Here is a 20,661-nt window from a genome sequence, read left to right as displayed (position 1 = left end):
AGTGTTTCGTTCTGCTGTGCATGGGGTCGCTATGAGTTGGAAACGACTCGACGGCACTTAACAACAACAACAACAATTAATGTGAAGGTTGGCGGTTCTAACTCACCCAGTGGCACCATGGAAGAAAGGCCTAGTGATTTATTGCCAAAAAGATTACCGCCAAGAAAACCCTATGGAGCAGTTCTACTCTGTAACACAAGTTTGCCACAAATTGAAGTTGATTCAACAGCAACAGGTTTGGTTTTCTTGGTTTTATACTGACTAAATTCTAGCAGTTTTTCAGAGCTGTTTGTGCATAGTTCATATCATCGTCTTTGTCTCATCAGAGCCATAGGGTTGTTTTCCTGATTTTGATAAGGATCATTTCTGCAGGAAGGAAGTGTTTGGTTAAAGGCAGTTTTGCTGGGTGGATTCCACAGTGATTTAAGGTGGAATTCTGCCAGGTAGCTAATCATTGCAGTAGTTGCTGGGCTTGTTAGGTAAGTGGGGGGATGAAGACAAAATCTCTCAGGTGATTCACTGCAAGCTTTAATGGTAGATTTCTATCATAAGTTAGGTGAGCCAGCATTTGACCTTTTTTTTGGTGAGTAGGAAATGGTTTCCCCTTGATTTCCCACAACATTTACAGTTTCCTGAAGGTCTCATATGTATGGTTTAGTTGAACACCCACACCTCATCACTAGGGCTCCTAATGATGTGATGACAGGTGAAGAGGAAAGAATTCTCACCAGTTTTCAAAAGAAATGGGATTTTCAGTATAGCAGAGCTGTGATGACACTGGAATCTGGAATGTAGGTTTGTTTCCAAGTGTGTCATTTAATCAAAAAGGCAGTTAGCTTCTATTCAAGGAGGTCATAACTTGCCCTCGGCTGTAAAAAATGTCCAGTTAGTGCTGCAGTGATTGTATATCGGGTCCTGTCTCTGATTACAGACTTTTTAGTAGCTTGTACTCCAGCCCAAAGGTGTAGCAGGCTTTAAGACAGGGTGTAGTTGGTGTCCCTTTGGGTCTCTGAGGAGCTTTGCTTATAGCTTAAGTGGTATTAAACCGAACCAAACCAAACCCACTGTCATCTAGTCAATTCCAATTCATAGAAACTCTAAGAGTAGAACTGCCCCATAGGGTTACCAAGGTTGTAATTTTTTTTTTGGAAGCAGACTGCCACATCTTAATCTCAAGGAGCAGATGGTGGATTTGAACCATGAACCATTTGGCTCACAGCCAAGTGCTTTAACCACTGTGTCACTTTGTTGTTGTTGTTGTTATGTGCCATCGAGTCGGCCCCGACTCATAGCGACCCCTCCTTGGGTTTCCGAGGCAGTATCACTAGGGCTCCTTAAATGCTAATTAAGTAAGGCTAAACCTGAAGAGGGTATTGAGGGAGTGCTGGGTGCTCGGGGAATAACCAAGCATGACTTTGAATACCACCTTTGCTAGAGTGACTGCTGTGAAACCAGCACATCTATTTTGAGTTTTCCTTACATTCTTTTCCCATTTTCACCCTCCTCTCCCCCTGGCAAACAAATACCTCATGAGTTTGTATCAAGCACATGACTGCAGGCATTTGCATTAGACCACCATTGTGACTGTCACACTGGAGATTAGATAAACTGCAGTTGCATTCATGTTTCTCCCAGCAAAAGCTGAACAAAAGAAAAGCAAGTAAGACTCAGCATAAAAACAGTTTAACATAGAGGTTGCAGGATGCTTCCATAGGGAATATATATTTTGTGAAGGAGAAGGTAGAAATTAATATAGGTATTTCTTTATACCTTTAAGTCACTGTGGTAAAAATTAACAATGAACCTATTTAGGGACTACATAGTAGATAATCCTCTATTACCTCTGGTCTTTACAGGACATATTTCCATCACATACTGTGTGTGATTTAACAGAAGCTCCCATTTCAGGGTTTTGGCCACTTCATTCTTCACATACTGAACCTCATGACTGTCTTTCCAATTACCTCTAAAGGAGTTCTAGCGGAGGTGTGTCGTTAAAAGCACAAGCCCGACCTTTCCAAATTAATTTATTTTCTTAGTTCAGTTTGCTTGTTAAAAATTTAAATTTGAAATGACATTCTTTCTCCTCATCAGTTTCACAGATTATGACTTTAAACACACTGCCCTCCTCCAGTTGGACCCAACTCGTAAAGACCCCTCCTTGGGTTTCTGAGGCGGTATCACTACGGAAGTAGATTGCCCAACCTTCCTTCCGAGGAGTGGCTGGTGGGTTTGAACCACCAGCCTGCTCGTTAGGCACTATGCCACCAGAGCTCCTATGACTCTAAAAGTCTTCTAATAATCAAAATAGGGATTAGATCTTGTTGGATGCTCTTAAAATATGAATTGAAATGTAAATAATAGTTGCATTATTTAAGGAGCATAATGTCTTAATACATAACCACCACTTTTCTCTGGTATTCTTCTTCAGCATTACTCCTCCCACCCCAGTGCTCTCAATAACCTTGTTTTTGCCATCATTAGAAAGGAAAAAGAGCTTCTGTTTTTCTAATCAACCTGGACACAATTCCTTTAAAGAAGGAATTCCTAATGAACGTGCTTGATGTACTTAGCAGTGCTTTAGCATGTCTGTCTCTTTACCCAGGACACAGAGGATGTCCCTATTAACGTGTCAGCCAAGTGCTGTCAAGGAAGCGGCAGTGTGAGCAGCAGCAGCAGCAGCAGCCTCTCTTCCCAGAGTTCTTCGGGGGGATCTTTACAGAACTCTAAGGAGCAGCTCCCAAAGTACCAGGTAAAACTGTCCCTTCGATAGGAAGACTCTATGGAATTAAAGCCATTTATTATAATTTCTTTAAAGGGAATAATGCCTTTTTGAGGATTCCACTCCAGGAATAAGAGAATAAAAGAGGTAAAAGAATATACTCTTAAATGTTTTATGGCAATGCTGTTTTAAACCATACACTTTTTTTTTCTCAATAAAAAGGTAATTGAGCACAGATAATAGAGCATAATACTTTGTGCCCCCCCAAAAATATATGTTATAAATTCTAACCTCTATACCTGTGGTTATTGTCCTCTTTGGGAATGGTTTGTCCTTATTATGTTAATTAGGCAAGGTTTGTATAGGGTGTATTTCCAGTCATTCTTTTTTTTAAAATTTTGATTTGGATGAAAGGTAACAGGGCAAATTCATACACATTTTGTTTTGTGATATTGATTATAGTCCCTACAATGTAACAGTTCTCTTCCCACTTCCTCTGTGTGGTTACCTTTTCCCTATGTCCTTCTTTCCTATGCAGAAAATGCCCTCTGAGCTATCTCTAAGGAGTGTGCCTACCTGCTATAAATCTTCACCTTATACACCTGTCTGTTGTTTGGCTGGAAGCCATGGGAATAAGTTCAATTCCAGGCTCAAAGGGTGATTAGGAGCCATAGTCTTGGGGTTTCACCAATCTCTGTCAGAACAGTTAGACTGGTCTTTTTAATGACTTTGAATTTTGTTTCATATTTTTCTCCCATTCTATCCAGGATCTCCAATTTTGATCCCTTTCCAAGTGGTTGGCAGTGGTAGCTGGGCACCATCAAGTTCTTCTGGTCTCAGAGTCATGTAGGCTGAGTTTCCCATGGTCCACTAGTCCCTTGGACTAATTATTTCCATGTGTCTTTGGTTTTCTTTACTTTTCTTTGATCCAGACAAGGAGAGACCAATCGTTGCATCTTAGGTGGCTGCTCACAAGCTTTTAAGACTGCAGTCATTACTCACCAAACCATTTTGACTCATAGCAACCCCCATTGGGTTTCCTGGGTGGTAAATTTTTATGAAAGTAGATTGGCCCACCTACTTTACAACCAAAATAGGCTGTAAAACAGTGTTTTCGTGTAGTATGTTTTGCCAATTGAGCTTGATGTCCCCTTCAAACATGGTCCTGAGCTGGTAGGCCCAGTGACTCATTCCCTCAAGGAGTTTGGTTGTAGCTAAGAAGTTATCATAACTTTGCCTCTGTTAGCTCAATTATATACATGGGCATTCTTACAGCACATACAATTAGGTGTCTAGAAATATCATCTGCCAAACTTATATATGGTCATGGTTATATTCCCTTTCGCCTATGCATACCTGATCATGTATCCACCCCATAGATTAATGTTTGTTTTTACTCGAGTCAACCTCTTTTGAGATTAAACAAGCAAGCCAGTAGAGGAGAGATATGAGGGTAAGATAGATACTAAGACACATGGAGATCTCCAATGAACCAGGAAGCAGAAGCTGAAGAGACAAGGACATTTTTCCAGAGCCAGCAGAGATGAAGTTTCCCCCTAGAGCTGACACGCTGAAGGGGACTTCTAGCCTCCTAAACTATGAGAAAATAATTTTCTGTTTTTCAAAGCCATCCATTTGTGCTATTTCTGTTATACCAGCAGTAGTGAACTAAGGGCCTTACTGAATGAAGACAGAATACTGCAAAGAAGTAAATTGTGTTGTGTGGTTTCCTTTGTTTTCAAAGATAGAAAAACACATATGTATTTTCCACTTTTCTTACAAGCATTTCTAAAGATTCTGGGGCTGCATATAGGGATCCTAAGAAAGTTGGACTTGCTACTAGAAGGAAGAAAACTTTGTAGGTGAAGAAAGAAATGGCAAGACCTATCTTGAGCATGAAGACTAGAGGGCTGATGACTTTTTTATGCTCTGTGTGTGTGTATGTGTGTGTAAGTAGGGCGACTGAGGAGAGGGATTTAGGATTATTGAACAAGGCTCACTGGAAATAAGAAAGGAGCTCTGGTGGTACAGTAGCTAAGGCATTTGGCTGCTAACCAGAAAGTTGGTAGTTTGAGCCCATCAGGTACTCTGCAGGAGAAAAATGAGGCAATCTACTTCCATACAGATTTATAGCCTTGGAAACCATTTAGGGCAGTTCTTCTCTGTCTTACAGGGTTGCTGTGAGTCAGAATTGACTTGATGGCAGTGGGTTTGGTTTTTTTGGTTTGGATGTAAGAAAGTAGATGTCTCATAAATATTGAATAGCTGCCAAAGGGGAAAGGAGGCCCCATCTTCTGACCTCCTCTAACTCCACAAGAGGAAGATAGAACCATCATCAGTAGCCCAAGGCCTAACCCTGTGAGGCCAGACATGATGCCTCCTCCAGCCCTTTCACCAACCCTGACACCAACCATTCCTCCCAAAGCACCCCCTACCTCTCTGCTGGATTTGATACAGATCTCACAGATTATGGGGTTTATTAGCGAGGCATCAGGCTACAATTCAAGTTCAGGAACATGCTCAGTCTCTCTCAGCCCACCATCTCTCAGCCGACAGTCTCTCTCAATCTCTCTCCTAGGAGTTCATGTCTCTCAGTCTCTCTCCCAGTAGCACGTGTCTCTTGTACCTCTCAGCTGGCAGTGAGAGATTCCTTCTGCCTCTAGGAGGGCTCCTTTTGAGCCTGGCAGAGTGCCCAAACTAACCAATCCCAACATCAGAATTCTATACACCTGAGAAGGAGCAAACTTCCCCAAAAATTCATGCTGCTCCCAACAGAAACACCCCAGGTGGATAACTTTAACAATGAGGAGCTCTTCAGTTGCTCATGGCAAATCCACCAATGGAGTTTACAAAGACTTATGCCTAGAAAAGCCACACTATATAATTTACTACACCACAATACCAGAAGGGTATTGCTTGATGAGGGATATATCAACTTTTTTTTTTTTAGTTGCTTAGAAGAATAATGAATGCATTAAAATGTCTAATTAGGATTCAGAATATCTGGACAGACAGCAATAGATAAAATCCAGCAAGGACAACTTTATCAGGAATAAATTAAAATTTGTGCTCTTGTAGTAATAAAGCAAAAGAAAAAGAATGCCATGCTTTAAAAACCAAAAACAAATAACCAAGCATACAAACTATTTAGAAACCATAGGATAACTAAGATTAATTCTAGCAGAGGCACAGGTAAAATAATCTTACGGATTTTGTTTGACCATAACCTCAATAGGAGTTATTACTCTGATGCTGATGCTCAAAGACCTAGTGTGATCTTAGTCAATATCAGTATTTATCAGACATTTCTTTTCATTATTGCTGCTTCTTTTTTCTATTGTGATTTGGGTGAAAATTTACAGAGCAAACTCACTTTCCATACAGCAGATAACGTACACTTTGTCTCATGACATTGACTACAGTTTACCACAATGCAACATCTCCTCTCATACTTCCTCCCAGGAGTTACCTCTTCCCTGTGTCCATCCCTCCATGCACTCCTGCCCCCTTGTGCATAAACAGCCCTTCTTTTTCCCAAGATTGTTCTCTCCAAGGAGTGTATCTACCTCAAGTACATGTTCAACTCATATGCCTGTCTTTTGTTTGACTGGAAGCCACAGGTGTGGGTTCAATTTCAGACCTGAAAGGCAGCTAGGGGCCATAGTCTAAGTTGTTCCACCAGGCTCTATCAGACCAGCAAACCTCGTCCCTCTTTTTTTCCTCCCCCCAAATGATTTTGAGTTTTGTTCCACATTGTTCTCCCTCTCTATCTAGGATATTCTACACAGGTCCCCTTCCAAGTGGTTGACAGAGGTAGCCAGGCACCATCTAGCCCTTCTGATCTCATAGTCGTATAGGCTGCGGATCACATGGTGTACCAGTCACTGGGACTAATTGTTTCCATGAATCATTGGTTTTCTTCATTCATCTTTGCTCTGGACAAGGAGAAACCCCTCATTGCATCTAGATGGCTGCTTGCAAGCTTTTAAGATCCCAGTCACTATTCACCAAAGTAGGAGGTGGAACAATGTTTTGTGTAGTATGTTATGCCAATTGAGCTTGATGTCCCCTATGACTGTGGTCCTGAGCCCACAGGTTCAACTACTCTGTTCCTCTGGGTAGCTGGCTGTGACCAAGAAGTGACTACAACCTTGTCCCTTGTCAGTTCTACTATACACCTGGGAATTCTTACAGATCATACAAATACACTTATAGGACCACTGTCTGCCAACCCTATACATGGTCTTGGGTACACTTCCGCTTCGTAGACATACCTAGTAGTTCAGTCTGTCCACCCATCTATCCACCCGTATACCCATGTTTGCCTTCACTGACAACACAGTACTATAAGTGCAAAAGGGTTCATCTTTGTTGTCTGTACCTCCCATGTACCTCTCCATGTCTTCCTCTTCCTCAGTGCCACCATGTTGATCACTCACATTTGGTACATTGCCCTTCTCTTCATCCAAGTCAATACTTATGTCTACCTAACTAACAGTGTTCCCTCCACTACCCTCCCACCCCTGGTAACCAACAAAGAAAATTTCCTTCCATAGCCTTTCCTTGACTTTTACAATAATGGACTAATAAAATATTTTTCCTTCTGTGATTGACTTATTTCACTCAGCATAATCTCCTCCAAGTTTATCCATGTTATGTGGTGTTTTGCAGATTCTAGGTTATTATTTAGTGTTGTTGTATAGTATTCCATTGTGTGTATCTACCGTAGTTTGGTTATCCATTCCTCAGCTGATGGGCACCTAGGTTGTTTCAATCTTTTGGCTATTGTAAATAGTGCTGCGATGAACATGGGTGTGCATATATCTGTTCTTGTCATGGCTGTCACTTCTTTAAGACTTATACTTAGTAGTGGAACGACTGGATCAAATGGTATTTCTAATTCCAGCTTTTTAAGGAATTGCCATACTGCTTTCCACAGTGGTTGTACCATATTACAGTCCCACTAGCAGTATATGAGAGTCCCACTCTCTCCACATCCTGGCCAACATTTGTTATTTTGTGTCTTGTTGAACTTTGTTACTAGTGCTGGAGCAAGATAGTTGTTTTGATTTGCATTGTTGTTTTGATTTGCATTTCTCTAATGGTTAATGATCATGAGCCTTTCTTCTTATGTTTGTTGGCTGCCTGAATATCCTCCTTGGTGAAGTGTCTATTCATGTCTTCTGCCCATTGACCTTCTTTTTAAAAAAAAAAAAAAAAAAAAAAATTATGTAGGATCTTATTCACTACATTGCTAGAAAAGCAAAACTATGGAAATTATCAGCAGCCATAGGACAACAGAATTTTGTTAAGTTCAGGGCCAGGATTTATTCTATGCATTTGCTCTAATTTCACAGCAATCCTGGGTCTTAAAGCAGTTTGCAATTTAAAAGGTATTGGATACTATTTTCAGCTGATTGAGAACCACATTTGGCCCTTGTACCCTAAGAAAAGCAGATTATAAAATGATAGGTGAGTGCACAAGAGATCTACATAAATGGAAGAACATACCATGCTCATGGATAGGGAGATTGAACATTGTGAAAAGGTCAGTTTCTATATAAAGAAATCTATACATAAAGCAATATATACATTCAGTGCAACCCCTGTCCAAATTCCATCAGCATTCTTTAAGGATATGGAAAAACCAATCACTAATTTTAAATGGAAAGGAAAAAGACTTTGGATAAGCAGAGCACTATTGAAGAAGAAGAACAAAGTAAGAGTTATCACACTTCCAGATCTCAAAACCTCTACTGTGCAGCCACAGTAGTCAAAACTGCCTAGTATTTGTACAATGATAGACACACAGACAAGTGGAACAGACTTGAGAACCCAGAAATATATCCATCGACCTATGGTCAGCTGATCTTTGACTAAGTGCCAAAAGCCATTAAATAGGGAAGAGATAGTCTCTTTAACAACTGGTGCTGTCAGAACTGGTTATCCATTTTCGGAAAACTGAAACAAGATCTATACTTCACACCATACACAAAAAGTAACTCCAGATGGATTAAAGACTTAAATGTGAAACCTAAAACTATAAGTTCTTCAGGGAAAAAAAGGGGCAAAACTTGGAGGCCCTAATTTATGATATAAATGGATTATCAGGCATAACCCAAAATGGACAAATAGCAGAAGATAAACTAGATGATTGGGACCTTCTGAAATTTAAGTGCTTATGTGCTTCAAAAAATTTTCCAAAAGAGTAAAAGGAGAGCCTACAAATTGGGAAATAATATTCAGCAATGACATATCTGACAAGGGACTTATCTCTAAAATTTACAGAAAACTCTACTACCTCAACATCAGAAACATGAACAGTCCAATTGAAAAATGGGCAGAAGACATGAATAGACCCTTCACTAAAGCAGATATTCTGGCAAGCACAAACATATGAAGAAATATTCACAATCATTAGCTATTAGAGAAATGCAAATCAAAACAACAAGATGCCATCTCACCCCAGCACTAATAGCAAAGTTCAGCAACACAGAAAATAACAGGTTGTGGTGAGGATATGGAGAACTTGGGACTCTCATACAGTGCTTGTGGGACTGTAAAATGGTACAACCACAGTAGAAAACAGTATGGCGATTCCTTAAAAAGTTGGAATTAGAAATACCATTTGATCCAGCAATCCTGTTACTAGGTATATATTCTAAAGAAGTGAGGGCCAGGACAAAAACAGATATATGCACACCCATGTTCATTGCAGCACTGTTTACAATAGCCAAAAGATGGAAACAACCTAAGTGCCCATCAACAGAACAATGGATAACCAAACTAAGGTACACACACAAAATCGAGTACTATGCCTGCAAAAAAGGCAGGGAGGCCACATGTTCTGACCTCCTAGAACCCCACAAGAGGAAGACAGAATCACCATCAATAGCCCAAGGCCTATTACTGCAAGGCCAGACATGCTGCCTCCCTCCAGCCTTTCACCAACCCTGACACCAACCGTTCCTCCCACAACACTTACCACCTTTCTGCTGGGTTCCATAATTCACTGCATGGCCACACAGAACTCACAGATTATGGGGTTTATTAGGGAGGCACCAAATTACAATTCAAGCTCAGGAACAACATTCAGTCTCTCTCCCAGCTCGCCGTCTCTCACCCAACAGTCCCTCTCAGTCTCTCTCCCAGCAATGCTTGTCTCTCGGTGTCTCTTTCTCTCAGCAACACGTCTTCCTTAGCCAGAGGTCAGAGAGAGAGTTCTAGGAGGCCTCCTTTTGAGCCCGGCAGAGTGACCAAACCAACCAATCGTAACATCAGAATTCTAAGCACCTGAGAGAGAGCAGGAACCTCCCAGAACATTGCTTTATGTTGTGCCCAACAGAAATACCCCAGGTGGATAACATTTACAATCAGGAGCTCTTCAGTTGCTCACAGCAAATTCTGCCATGGAGTTTACAAAGACTTATGGCTAGAAAAGCCATACCAGGTAACTTACTACACCGCAATGCCACACTAAAGAATAATGTAGAATCTTCAAAACACTGCATAACATGGATGAATTTGGAGGATATTATGCAGAGTGAAATAAGTCAATCACAGAAGGACAAATACTGTATTAGTTCATTAGTGTAAAAAGTGAAGGAAAGGTTTATATATGGAAGGGAACTTTCTTTGTTGATCACCAGGGGTGGGCAGGGAGGGGAGGAAACTGCAACAATGAAAGGAAAAAAAAAAAAGAATAAGGTAGAAGCACCACATAATATGGATATACTCGGAGGACATTATGCTGACAGAAATAAATCAATTACAGAAGGACAAATAGTGTGTTAGTTCACTATTGTAAACAGCCAAGGAAAGGTTTATATATGGAAGGAAACTTTCTTTTTTGGTTACCAGGGATGGGAGGAGGGGGGCAGATTTCTAGATAGGTAGGAAAAAAGATATTAACCAAAGATCATTAGTTACCAGTGGTAGGAGGGAAGGGGAAAAGGGAAGCTTTTGTTTGAGGGGCGTTGAGTTTATGCTAATAGTGGTGAAATATTTTGGAAAAGGGTAGCAATAATGGTGGCACAACATGAAAAAAGGAATCACTGCTTGGGAGCTCTGGCAGCGTAGTCCCTAAGGCATTTGACTGCTAACCAGAAGGCTGGAGGTTCAAACCCACCAGCCACTCCTTGGAAGGAAGACTGGCCAATCTATTTCCATAGTGATGTTGTTGTTGTTATGTGCCATTGAGTCGGGCCTGACTCATAGTGACCCCTCCTTGGGTTTCCAAGGTAGTATCACTATGGAAGTAGATTGCCCAACCTTCCTTCCCAGGAGTGGCTGGTGAGTTTGAACTTCCAATCTTCTGGTTAGTAGTCAAGTGCCTTAGGCACTACACTACCAGAGCTCCTTACTGATACTGTCTCAGAAACCCAAGGAGGGGTTGCTATGACTTAGGACTGACTTGACGGCACTGAGTGTGGTTTTTGGTTTCATCCCTGAGCTGTAAGCATGGAAGTTGTTATGTTGGTGAATGTCTTGTGTATGTTTTCACCACAAAAAAATAAAAAAAAAAAAAAAAAAAGCAAGCAAAGATTTATATATGGAAGGAAACTTTCTTTTTTGGATACATGGGAGGGAGGAGAGGCAAGGGAACACTGCTAGACATGTATTAATTTGGGTGAAGGGAAAGGAAGTATACCAAAAGCAGGTGACTAACACAATAACACTAAGGAAAAGGAAGACACAGAAAGGTGCACAAATGATACAGACAACATAGATACACCCTTTTGCATATATAATACTGTGTTATCAGTGATAACAAACATTAATCTGCGGGTAAATAGATGGATAGACAGGCTGAATGATCAGGTATATCTAGGCAAAAGGGAATATACCCATGACCATATATAAGGTTGGCAGATGCTATTTCTACATATGTATTTGTATGTGCTGTAAGGTGGCATAGTGCCTAAGGCATTTGACTGCTAACCAAAGGCTGGCAGTTCAAACCCACCAGCCACTCCTCGGAAGGAAGATTGGGCAATCTATTTCTGTAGTGATAGTGCCTTGAAAACCCAGGGAGAAGTCGCTATGAGTCGAATCTGACTTGGTGGCAGTGAGTTTGGTTTTTTTGGTTTGTAAGAATGTCCATATATATAATAGAGCTAAAAGGGAGCAAAGTTATGTTAACTTCTTAGTTGCAACCAAACACCCTGAAGGAGCGAGTAGTTGGACCTGTGGGCTTGACACCATGGTCACAGGGGACATCAAGCTCAACTGGCGTAATGTACTACACAAAAACATTGTTCACTATCCTACTTTGGTGAGTAGCAACTGAAGTCTTAAAAGCTTGCAAGTGGACATCTAGAGACAACAATGTCTCTCCTTGTCCAGAGCAAAGAAGAATGAAGAAAACCAAAGACACATGGAAACAAGGACTAGTGGACCATGTGAACTTCAGCCTATATGACCATAAGACCAGAAGAACTGGATAGTGCCTGGCTACCATTGTCAACCACTCAGAAAGGGATTAGTACAGGATATCCTGGAGAGTGGGAGAACAGTGTGGAACAAAACTCAAAATCATAAAAAAAAAAAAGACCAGGTTTACTGGTCTGACAGAGCCTGGTGAGACCTCTGGGACTATGGCTCCTAGTTACTGTTCAGGTCTGAAATTGAACTCATTCCTGTGGCTTGCAGCCAAACAATAGACAGGCACATAGGGTGAACATTTACTTCAGGTAGGAACAAACAAGCATGGGAGAACAGAAGGGCAGTATTTGCATAAAGAGATAGCTCATGGGGCAGGAATTCATAGGAAAGATGGAGACAGGGAGGAGTTAATTACAGGGAGGCAGTGGGAAGAGAGCTGTTAAATTGTGAGGTGTTGCAGTCAAGTCATGAAACAAAATGTGTATGAACTGCTGTATGGAAAATGAATTTGCTCTATAAACAGTCACCCAAATCACAATTAAAAAAAAAAAAAAGTAGGTAGATGAGAGTTATTAATGAAGAATGTGAAGCCACTTGGTTTTTAGCTGCATGTAGTGGAAAGAGGTGAGTGTGAGCTGTAACAAAACAAAAAGAGAAATCTAGTTGAACAAAGCTGATTTATCTTTCTTTTTCTACCTCTGCAAACGAATATAAGTGGGTGCGGTGTAGTAAATTACTTGATGTAGCTTTCTACCCATAAGTCTTTGTAACTCCAAGGTAGGATTTGCTATGAGCAACTGAGGAGCTCCTGATTGCTAAAGTTGTCCATTTGGAGTATTTCTGTTGGGAGTGGCACAAAACAATGTTCTAGGAGGTTCCCACTCTCTCTCAGGTGCTTAGAGTTCTGATGCTATGATTGGCTAGTTTGGCTACTCTGCCAGGCTCAAAAGGAGGCCTCCTAGAGGCAGAACTCTCTCTGACTGCTGGTTGAGGAAGGTGTGCTGCTGAAAGACATACACACTCCTGAAAGAGACATGCACTGCTGGGAAAGAGACGCAAGAGACATGCATTACTGAGTGAGACACCGAGGGACATGCATTGCTAGGAAAGAGACTGTGAGAGACTGTTGGCTGAGGGATGGTGGGCTGGAAGAGAGACTGAGTGTTTTTCCTGAACTTGAATTGTAGCCTGGTACTTCCCTAATAAATCCCTTAATCTGTGAATTCTGTGTGGGCACTGCAGTGAATTATCAAACCCAGGAGAGAGGTGGTGGATGATTTGGAAGGAATGGATGGTGAGAGGGCTAGAGGGAGGCAGCATGTCTGGCCTTGCAGGAATAGGCCTTGGGCTACTAATAGTGATTCTGTCTTCCTCTTGTGTGATTAGAGGTGGTCAGAAGATGTGGCCTCCATGTATTTTTTGCAGTGGGTATGTATATATGTGTCAGTATGCATGTGTATTTGTGTATATATATACATGTATGTATCTATTTGAACTTAAAAAAAATTAAAAGATTGAGAAGAAAACATTGAGGATGATCCTCATGTTTCTCCATGGGTGGAGAGCATTGTCCTCCAAGCCTCCTGGCATAGTCTGGCTGGTAGAGTGGTACAGAGAGATGATTGTTTTGTTTTGCTCAAGTTATGTTGGGTTGCCTGTGACACACTATTAGGTTGATGTCTGTATCTAGCCTGTTCATTAGCATGCCATCACTACTTAGCATAAGTGCTCAGTAATAGTTGATATATGAATGAATGTGTTTGGATATAGGATTCTAGAGCTGTAGGGATGGGGATCTGGGCCTAAACACAAAGATGTAAGGGGCATTCCTATGTAAATAATAACCCAAAATCATAAGAATGGCTGAAAATGCAAACATTGAGTAGGAGTGCCCTCTAAAGGGAACAATCGCATTCAGGGAGATGATCTGAGAAAGAAGAGTTTCAGAAGGAGAGTGTTTAACAGTGTCAAATATAGTAAGAGAAGTTCAGTAATACAAAGTGGAAATGGTCCATTGGATTTGGCAGGTAGTCAGAGGTCATGACTTAGAGCACTTCGAATAAATGGATCATTAGATTTGCAATCAGCAAAGAAGAAAATGAGAGGGGAGAAAGTAGAGGCAGCACAAGTCTACCTTTTTGGATGACAGAAGGGATGAGAAGGACTGTTAGAAGCTGCTTGTTTACCCATTGCTGTTGAGTTGATTTTGAATCATAGCAACTCTATGGGACAGAGCAGAAATGACCTGTAGGGTTTCCAAGGCTATAATCTTTTTTCTTTTTCCCCCCTGTGATCAGCAGGCATTTATTACTCAATAGAATAAACAGGACAGGAATGACTAGAATAGCACAAATCATCATGAGCCTAGGTTCTCTAAGTTAAGTTCTCATTCAGACATGCCCCATTTCATGTTTTGGGTGGAGAATTCCTAAATTCTCTCCAGGGATTAAATACTAATCAGACAGCCATGCCTATGTACCAGGTAGCATGTATAGAGAGCAAGTAGGGAAAGCAACAACAAAAGAGGACAGTAAAAGATAAACCCAAAGCCCACAGTCATCAAGTCAATTCCAACTCAATAGCGAACCCTGTAGGACAGAGTAGACTTGCCCCATAGGGTTTCCAAGTCTGTAGATCTTTATGGAAGCAGACTGCCACATATTTCTCTTGCTGTTGGGTTCAAACTGCAGACATTTCAGTCACCAGTTGAGTGCTTTAACCAATGTGCAACCAGGGCTCCTTAATAAAAGGTAAAAGGGCTGAATAAAAGTAGAAGGCCTTCTGTAGGCAGTGGACATCAGTTATTGCCTCTGTTCAGGGTATTTTAGATTTATTGGTAGCAGAGAACAGCCCTTCCTCCTCTACTCTGCTAAGATAGAGTTCTGGGTTTCTTAAGGGGATAATCCTCTAAACCTCTCAAGCACATACTTTATATTCATTAGCAGCTAGGGAGGGGACAATTATATTATAGCACACCTGTACATCCAGCACTGGTTTCTCCAAGGCTATATAACCTTTACGAAAGCAGACTGCCGCATCTTTTGCCCACAGAGCAGCTGGTGGGTTCGAACTAACAGCCTTCTGGTTAACAGCTGAGTGCATAATGGTGAAACTACTGTGGCTCCTGCCATCAGAAGAGGGACCAAATGTTTTAAAGATAATTTTGTAAAACTGGAGTTTTCAGGCTATGTGTTGTCTTTTGGCCCTTCACGACACTCTTACTATACCAATTGACAGTTTTGATCAGTTGACATTTTTGATCACCACAGTTAATTATATGGTTGAATAGTACTGAATCATCTTCCTTTTGGGATATTTTCTTAGTATTAAGAAAAAAGTTATTACCCTGTTTATTTCATATTTTAATTCTATTTAGAATTTATAAGTAGAGAGAGTTTTAATTTTTGTCTCTCATAACAAAGTTAAGAATGAGCTCTGATAAAGCATTTGGATCTGTGTAAAGATGCCATGTGTAAAGAAGAAATCAGGAATATTAGTAATGTTTTTTTGGGGAAAAGAAAAGGCAGTCACCATTATAGATTAAAATTATAAAATGACCAGTATCTACTTTGAAAAATGGTTGTAATTGACCACTAAACTAAAAACCAAAAAAAAAAAAAACCCAAAAGATTAATAAATATTATTTTTTATTGCATTGTGCATCATGTCGTGCTGTGTACTGACTGTGATTTTTGGTTTCTTTCTTTTGTGTATGGTAGTATGCAAGACCGGCTTCTGATGTCAACATGCTGGGAGAAATGATGTTTGGCTCAGTGGCAATGAGTTATAAAGGCTCCACTTTAAAGATACACTACATACGGTGCGTTTGGGCTTATCTCTACTAATAATTAGAAGTGAGTGGTGATGTTGATACCTTATTTGAAAAATGCATTTTCTTTCTCTTTTTCTTTTCTTCCAGTTCTCCTCCACAACTGATGATTAGTAAAGTCTTCTCTGCTAGAATGGGCAGCTTCTGTGGGAGTACGAATAAGTAAGTGTGAGAATTTGCCACTCTGTCCACCATTTTTTTAAGTGATTGTTTCTGGAAAGAATGAGTATTTGAGGGCCGGGAGGCTTTTAGAAATGAGAAGCAGATGCATCCACGTTAACAAAGGTGTTTTAAAAGTGATCATTTTTCTATAACAGTTGGTGTTGGGTTGATTCATTATGTCAGAATAAAACTGTGCTCCAGAGGATTTTTAATGGCTGGTTTTTTTTGGTAGGTAAACTGCCAAGTCTTTCTTCCTAGGCTCCTCTGGGAGAACTCAAACCTCTGACCTTTCAGTCAGCAGTCTAGCCAGGCACTCCTTTGACTTATATTATTATTGTTGTTTGCAGTCAAGTTTATTCCAAATCATAGTGACCCTTTAGTAGAGGGTAGAACTCTATAGTTTTCTGGGTTGTGATCCTTTCGGAGCAGGGTACCAGGTCTTTTCCCCATGGAGCCACTGGTAGGTTCAACACTGATCTTTTGGTTAGCAGCTGAGCATTTAACCTCTGTTCCATCAGCTCTCCTTCCATTGTCCTATAAATGACTGTAAAAGGGCCTTTGGTTTTTATCAGGTGACTTTAAAGGCAAATGACTGTCTTTATTACCTACGTTTTGTGTCTGTATTACCCACTGTAGTCCTTCATGTAGTTACCAAGTTTTCATTCCTTGGAAAATGAAAACTAAGGGGACAAAAGGTGGGGCTACATCAGTGAGTTTATGGTATTTCCTGATACTGTTTTACTTTTAATTCGTCTGTCTTAACATTTTCTTATCTATCTATCTATCTATTTATTTCAGAAGGAATTAAGTGCATAGTAAGGTTTTTCAGGCTCATGTGTACCATAGAGCAGGATGGATTGTCTAGGCTTGCTGTCTTTTCTACGTAGTCAGGGTAGCCATTGTGAGTAACTGGTACTTGGGTCATGCAGTATTTTGATTTTTCACTCCTGAGTTTTTCCTGTTTCAATTTTCAACATCTATGTAGATTAAGAATACTAAAACGTCTAATTGAGACTCTTACATTCTGCTGTACTTTTCCATATGTTCTAAAGTTCTAGGCAGAAATATTTCAAGTACTTCTTTGATTAAACAAAATATATGTTATCCTTTAATATATGTAAAGGAAAGGCTTGTTATAAAATAAGGAGCATTCTTAGGAGACAAATGGAGTCTGTCTGCTATTTTTTTTTTTAATAATCCAGGAAAATTAAAAATATATTCTTCTGTAGATTTGGTCACCACTGTTAACAACAAAATAGTGAATTTGCTTATTTGAACATTTAATTTTGGATTGTCTAGACTTAACTCAATATGAGAATCGATGTTTATTTCTTATGATATTTTCCTTCTCAGACCTTTGAAATGACCTGCACATTTATTACAACTCTCTATAATAAAAAAAAACTAAGCTCATATTTAACAAAAAATTATTTTGTCCTCCTTATACCATGTTATCCTTGAAGTCTGTATATTTTCCTTGTTAATAAATACAATATATTATTAAAATCTATTGTCCTAATCTTGTTTTGATGACTAAATCTAATAAGTTTTTAGATGTTGTGAAATCAAACTCTTAGAAGAATCATGATTTCTTTTTACCTGTTCTTCCTAAAATAAAAGTTGCTGAATTGCTGATAATCATTTTTTAAGAGTTGTAAGATCCTCAAAATGTACAGCAACATGATTGGGGTTAGTCACAGAATCAAAATGTAGAGTTTGGTATATACCATATTATCTGACTTGAAATTGTTAGAAATACAGTTATTTAGTTTTATAGGTTGGACTACCTCCAAAAAGCTTTTATTTTCCTGTAAGAAATTCCCCTAACATTACCAGTTTTTAGGGGAATTGGTAGGTATGAGTTCTTATTCATTTATAAAGAAAACTCCTGGTGACTGATCAGTTCCTGTCTATATTTGAAAGTCTGTTAATAATAACCTTTATTTGTCTCTTGACATTTTTCTCCTCTTTCTCTCTTCCTCCCCTTCTCTGGCCTTCAGCTTGCAAGACAGCTTTGAATACATCAACCAAGATCCTAATCTGGGAAAGCTGAACACAAATCAGAATAGTTTGGGTCCTTGTCGTACTGGAAGTAACCTAGGTAAAATCAGACACACCAACGGATTTCTTTCTGAGAACCCCTGTTGGCGGGGGTGTGTTTTGCTTTATTTGAGTTTGTTGTATTGGTTTTGTTTGCATTATCTTTAATCTGTGTTTATTTTTGTGTGTGTGTATTTTGTTTGCCCTTTCCTGTGTGTTTCTGTCTCTAGGTCTGCTGCAGGCATGCAGCAGCAAACTGCTGCTGGGGGCAGCTGAAGGAGGACCTCTCCGGCTCACCCGGAGTGCTTCTTTCTTTGCAGGTTTGTGTGGAATGCTGAGTACAGTGTGAACCACACACATATTAATAAACCCTGTGCAGTTCTTAGAAAAAAAATCCTATTTGGTGCCTCTCTAGAAATCCAAAGGGCTCTTTTGATAAGAGATATTAGTTTCAAATGCAGCAAATTTCGTGATGTTTTGAAAAGTGCACCAGTGAACCTCTATTGTAAATGTCTTTGCTAATGCCCTAGTGTAAGCTGATTTTGATCAGAAATGAGCCCTTACTGTTTCTAAGAGGATTATATTTTCTGATTTTCCTGGGTCTCTGCTGCTGTGAGCTGTTTCCCTGTGGTATGGTACTTTTTATCTACTTATTCACCCATATCTTTACCTGCACAGTTTCTTCAAAAGTCACTCACTCTAATAAGAGCATGGAAGACTACTTTGTTTTTCTCTCTCTAGCATTTAAGTAGTTTAAATCCAGTTTCTAGATTCTTTGCAGGTATAATCATCCAGGTGTCTCCGGGTAGGTAAATTCTGAGATTTAACTGGCTTTTCTAGCTTTGGCTGTTGAATGTCTGTAGTAGTCTTGGCATGATTAATAAGTGTGAGAAACCTTTGTTACTAACATGTTAATGGTTGTTTTTATGGCAAATGGTGTTTTTCACTCTGTCCTTTTTTATTGTGTGAAATATGACAAGCACTATAGTTAACTGATACCCTTGAAATTAACACCCTCCCACCTACTTATAGTGAGGGTGACATGTTTATGTATTTGAAAATTGTGAAAACAAACATGCTTCAAAAATAGCTAGCAAGTATAATAATCAGGAAAGAGCTCTGGTGGCATAGTACTTTAAGTATTTGGCTGCTAAACTAAAGGTTAGCAGTTCAAACCCACCAGCCACTCTGCAGGAGAAATATGAGGCAGTCTGTTGCTGTAAAGATGTATAGCCTTGGAATCCCTATGGGGTAGTTCTACTCTGTCCTGCAGGGTCACTGTGAGTCAGAATCCATAGTTTTTGGATTATAATAGGCAGGGCCCTGAGTTTCTTGTACTTTGTAAACTTAAAATAGCAACATCACATCCACCTTCAAGCCCAATAATACATAGTTTAGATCAATCTGAAACATTCCTAGAAGTCTATAGTACTTTAGAATGTTTTCTAAAATTCACGCCAGTATATGAGTTTTGCTAAGTAACTACAATAATACTGTGTATGTGGCAAAGAAGTGGAGGAAGAAATATTTGATAATGAAGTGTTTTCGATCTGCCAAGAGAGTGGGTTATAAACAGAAAAACATTGTTTAAATTTATGAAATGGTTTTCAAGTATTTCTCTTCCCTAAGTTGCCTATAGTGACTACTGAAACTGATTAAAGCATTTTGAAAGTGTAGGGTTTTTTTAAATGCTACTGATGATGAGAAAAATGACTAAATATACCTGCCTGAGAATGTTCATTATATCAACTGCATGAATAGTTTGTTATTCAGTTTTTTAGAGTTTATGAGCATCACTCAAAAAATTTAAATGCTACAATAGAATAGTTAAGTGCAGATGGTTACTTGGTTCTGTATTTTCTTCTTGCTTTCATCATCACCTTTTTATGTATTTAATTTTGCCTTCCAGTTAATCTCTATATAAACTTATACCAATTATAAGCAGTAGCCTGCTTTGAAGGAGTCCTGGTGGTGCAGTGGTTAAAGTGCTTGCCTCCCAACCAAAAGGTTGGTGGTTCGAACCCACCAGCTGCTCTGTGGGAGAAAGATGAGGCAGTACTGCTTCCATAAAGATTACAGTCTTGGAAAGCCTATGAGGCAATTCTGCTCTGTCTTGCAGGGTTGCTATGAATTGGAATCAACTCGACGGCAACGAGTTTGGTTTTTTGGTTAGCCTACTTTGAAATATAAAAAGGGCTGCAGGTGTTTTTAAAACTTCCTTATCTTTGATGAGTCCAATAATATGGCTTCCTTCTGCCTTTCAGCACATAGCACACCAGTTGACATGCCAAGCAGAGGACAAAATGAAGACAGGGACAGTGGCATTGCTCGATCAGGTATTTGTACTTCCTTTTATTGGTTTAGCTAATAGGGTGAACTATCTATAATAGTGGGAGCTCTGGTAGCATAGTGGCTAAGACACTTGCCTGTTAACCAGACGGCTGGCGGTTCAAACCCACCAGCCACTCCTCGGAAGGAAGGTTGGGCAATCCTACTTCCGTAGTGATACTGCCTCGGAAACCCA

The 20,661-nt window shown here is 39.8% G+C and overlaps 1 protein-coding gene across 1 annotated transcript in view; it reads left to right on the top strand.

Annotated features, from left to right (window-relative positions):
* The window catches only part of FNIP2 (folliculin interacting protein 2), a 145,275-nt gene that overhangs the window by 33,484 nt on the left and 91,130 nt on the right, over window positions 1-20,661 (top strand). The window contains exons 3-8 of the mRNA XM_042782404.1: window positions 2,606-2,752; window positions 15,826-15,926; window positions 16,026-16,097; window positions 18,098-18,198; window positions 18,368-18,457; window positions 20,402-20,473. Coding sequence (XP_042638338.1) covers window positions 2,606-2,752; window positions 15,826-15,926; window positions 16,026-16,097; window positions 18,098-18,198; window positions 18,368-18,457; window positions 20,402-20,473 — 583 coding nt within the window. The remainder of the gene's footprint in view (window positions 1-2,605; window positions 2,753-15,825; window positions 15,927-16,025; window positions 16,098-18,097; window positions 18,199-18,367; window positions 18,458-20,401; window positions 20,474-20,661) is intronic.

Source organism: Orycteropus afer, unplaced genomic scaffold (assembly GCF_000298275.1).
Source record: "Orycteropus afer afer isolate SDZICR_OR568_19922 unplaced genomic scaffold, OryAfe1.0 scaffold00305, whole genome shotgun sequence".
NCBI lineage: Eukaryota > Metazoa > Chordata > Mammalia > Tubulidentata > Orycteropodidae > Orycteropus > Orycteropus afer.
This window is presented reverse-complemented; position numbering and strand designations above follow the sequence as displayed.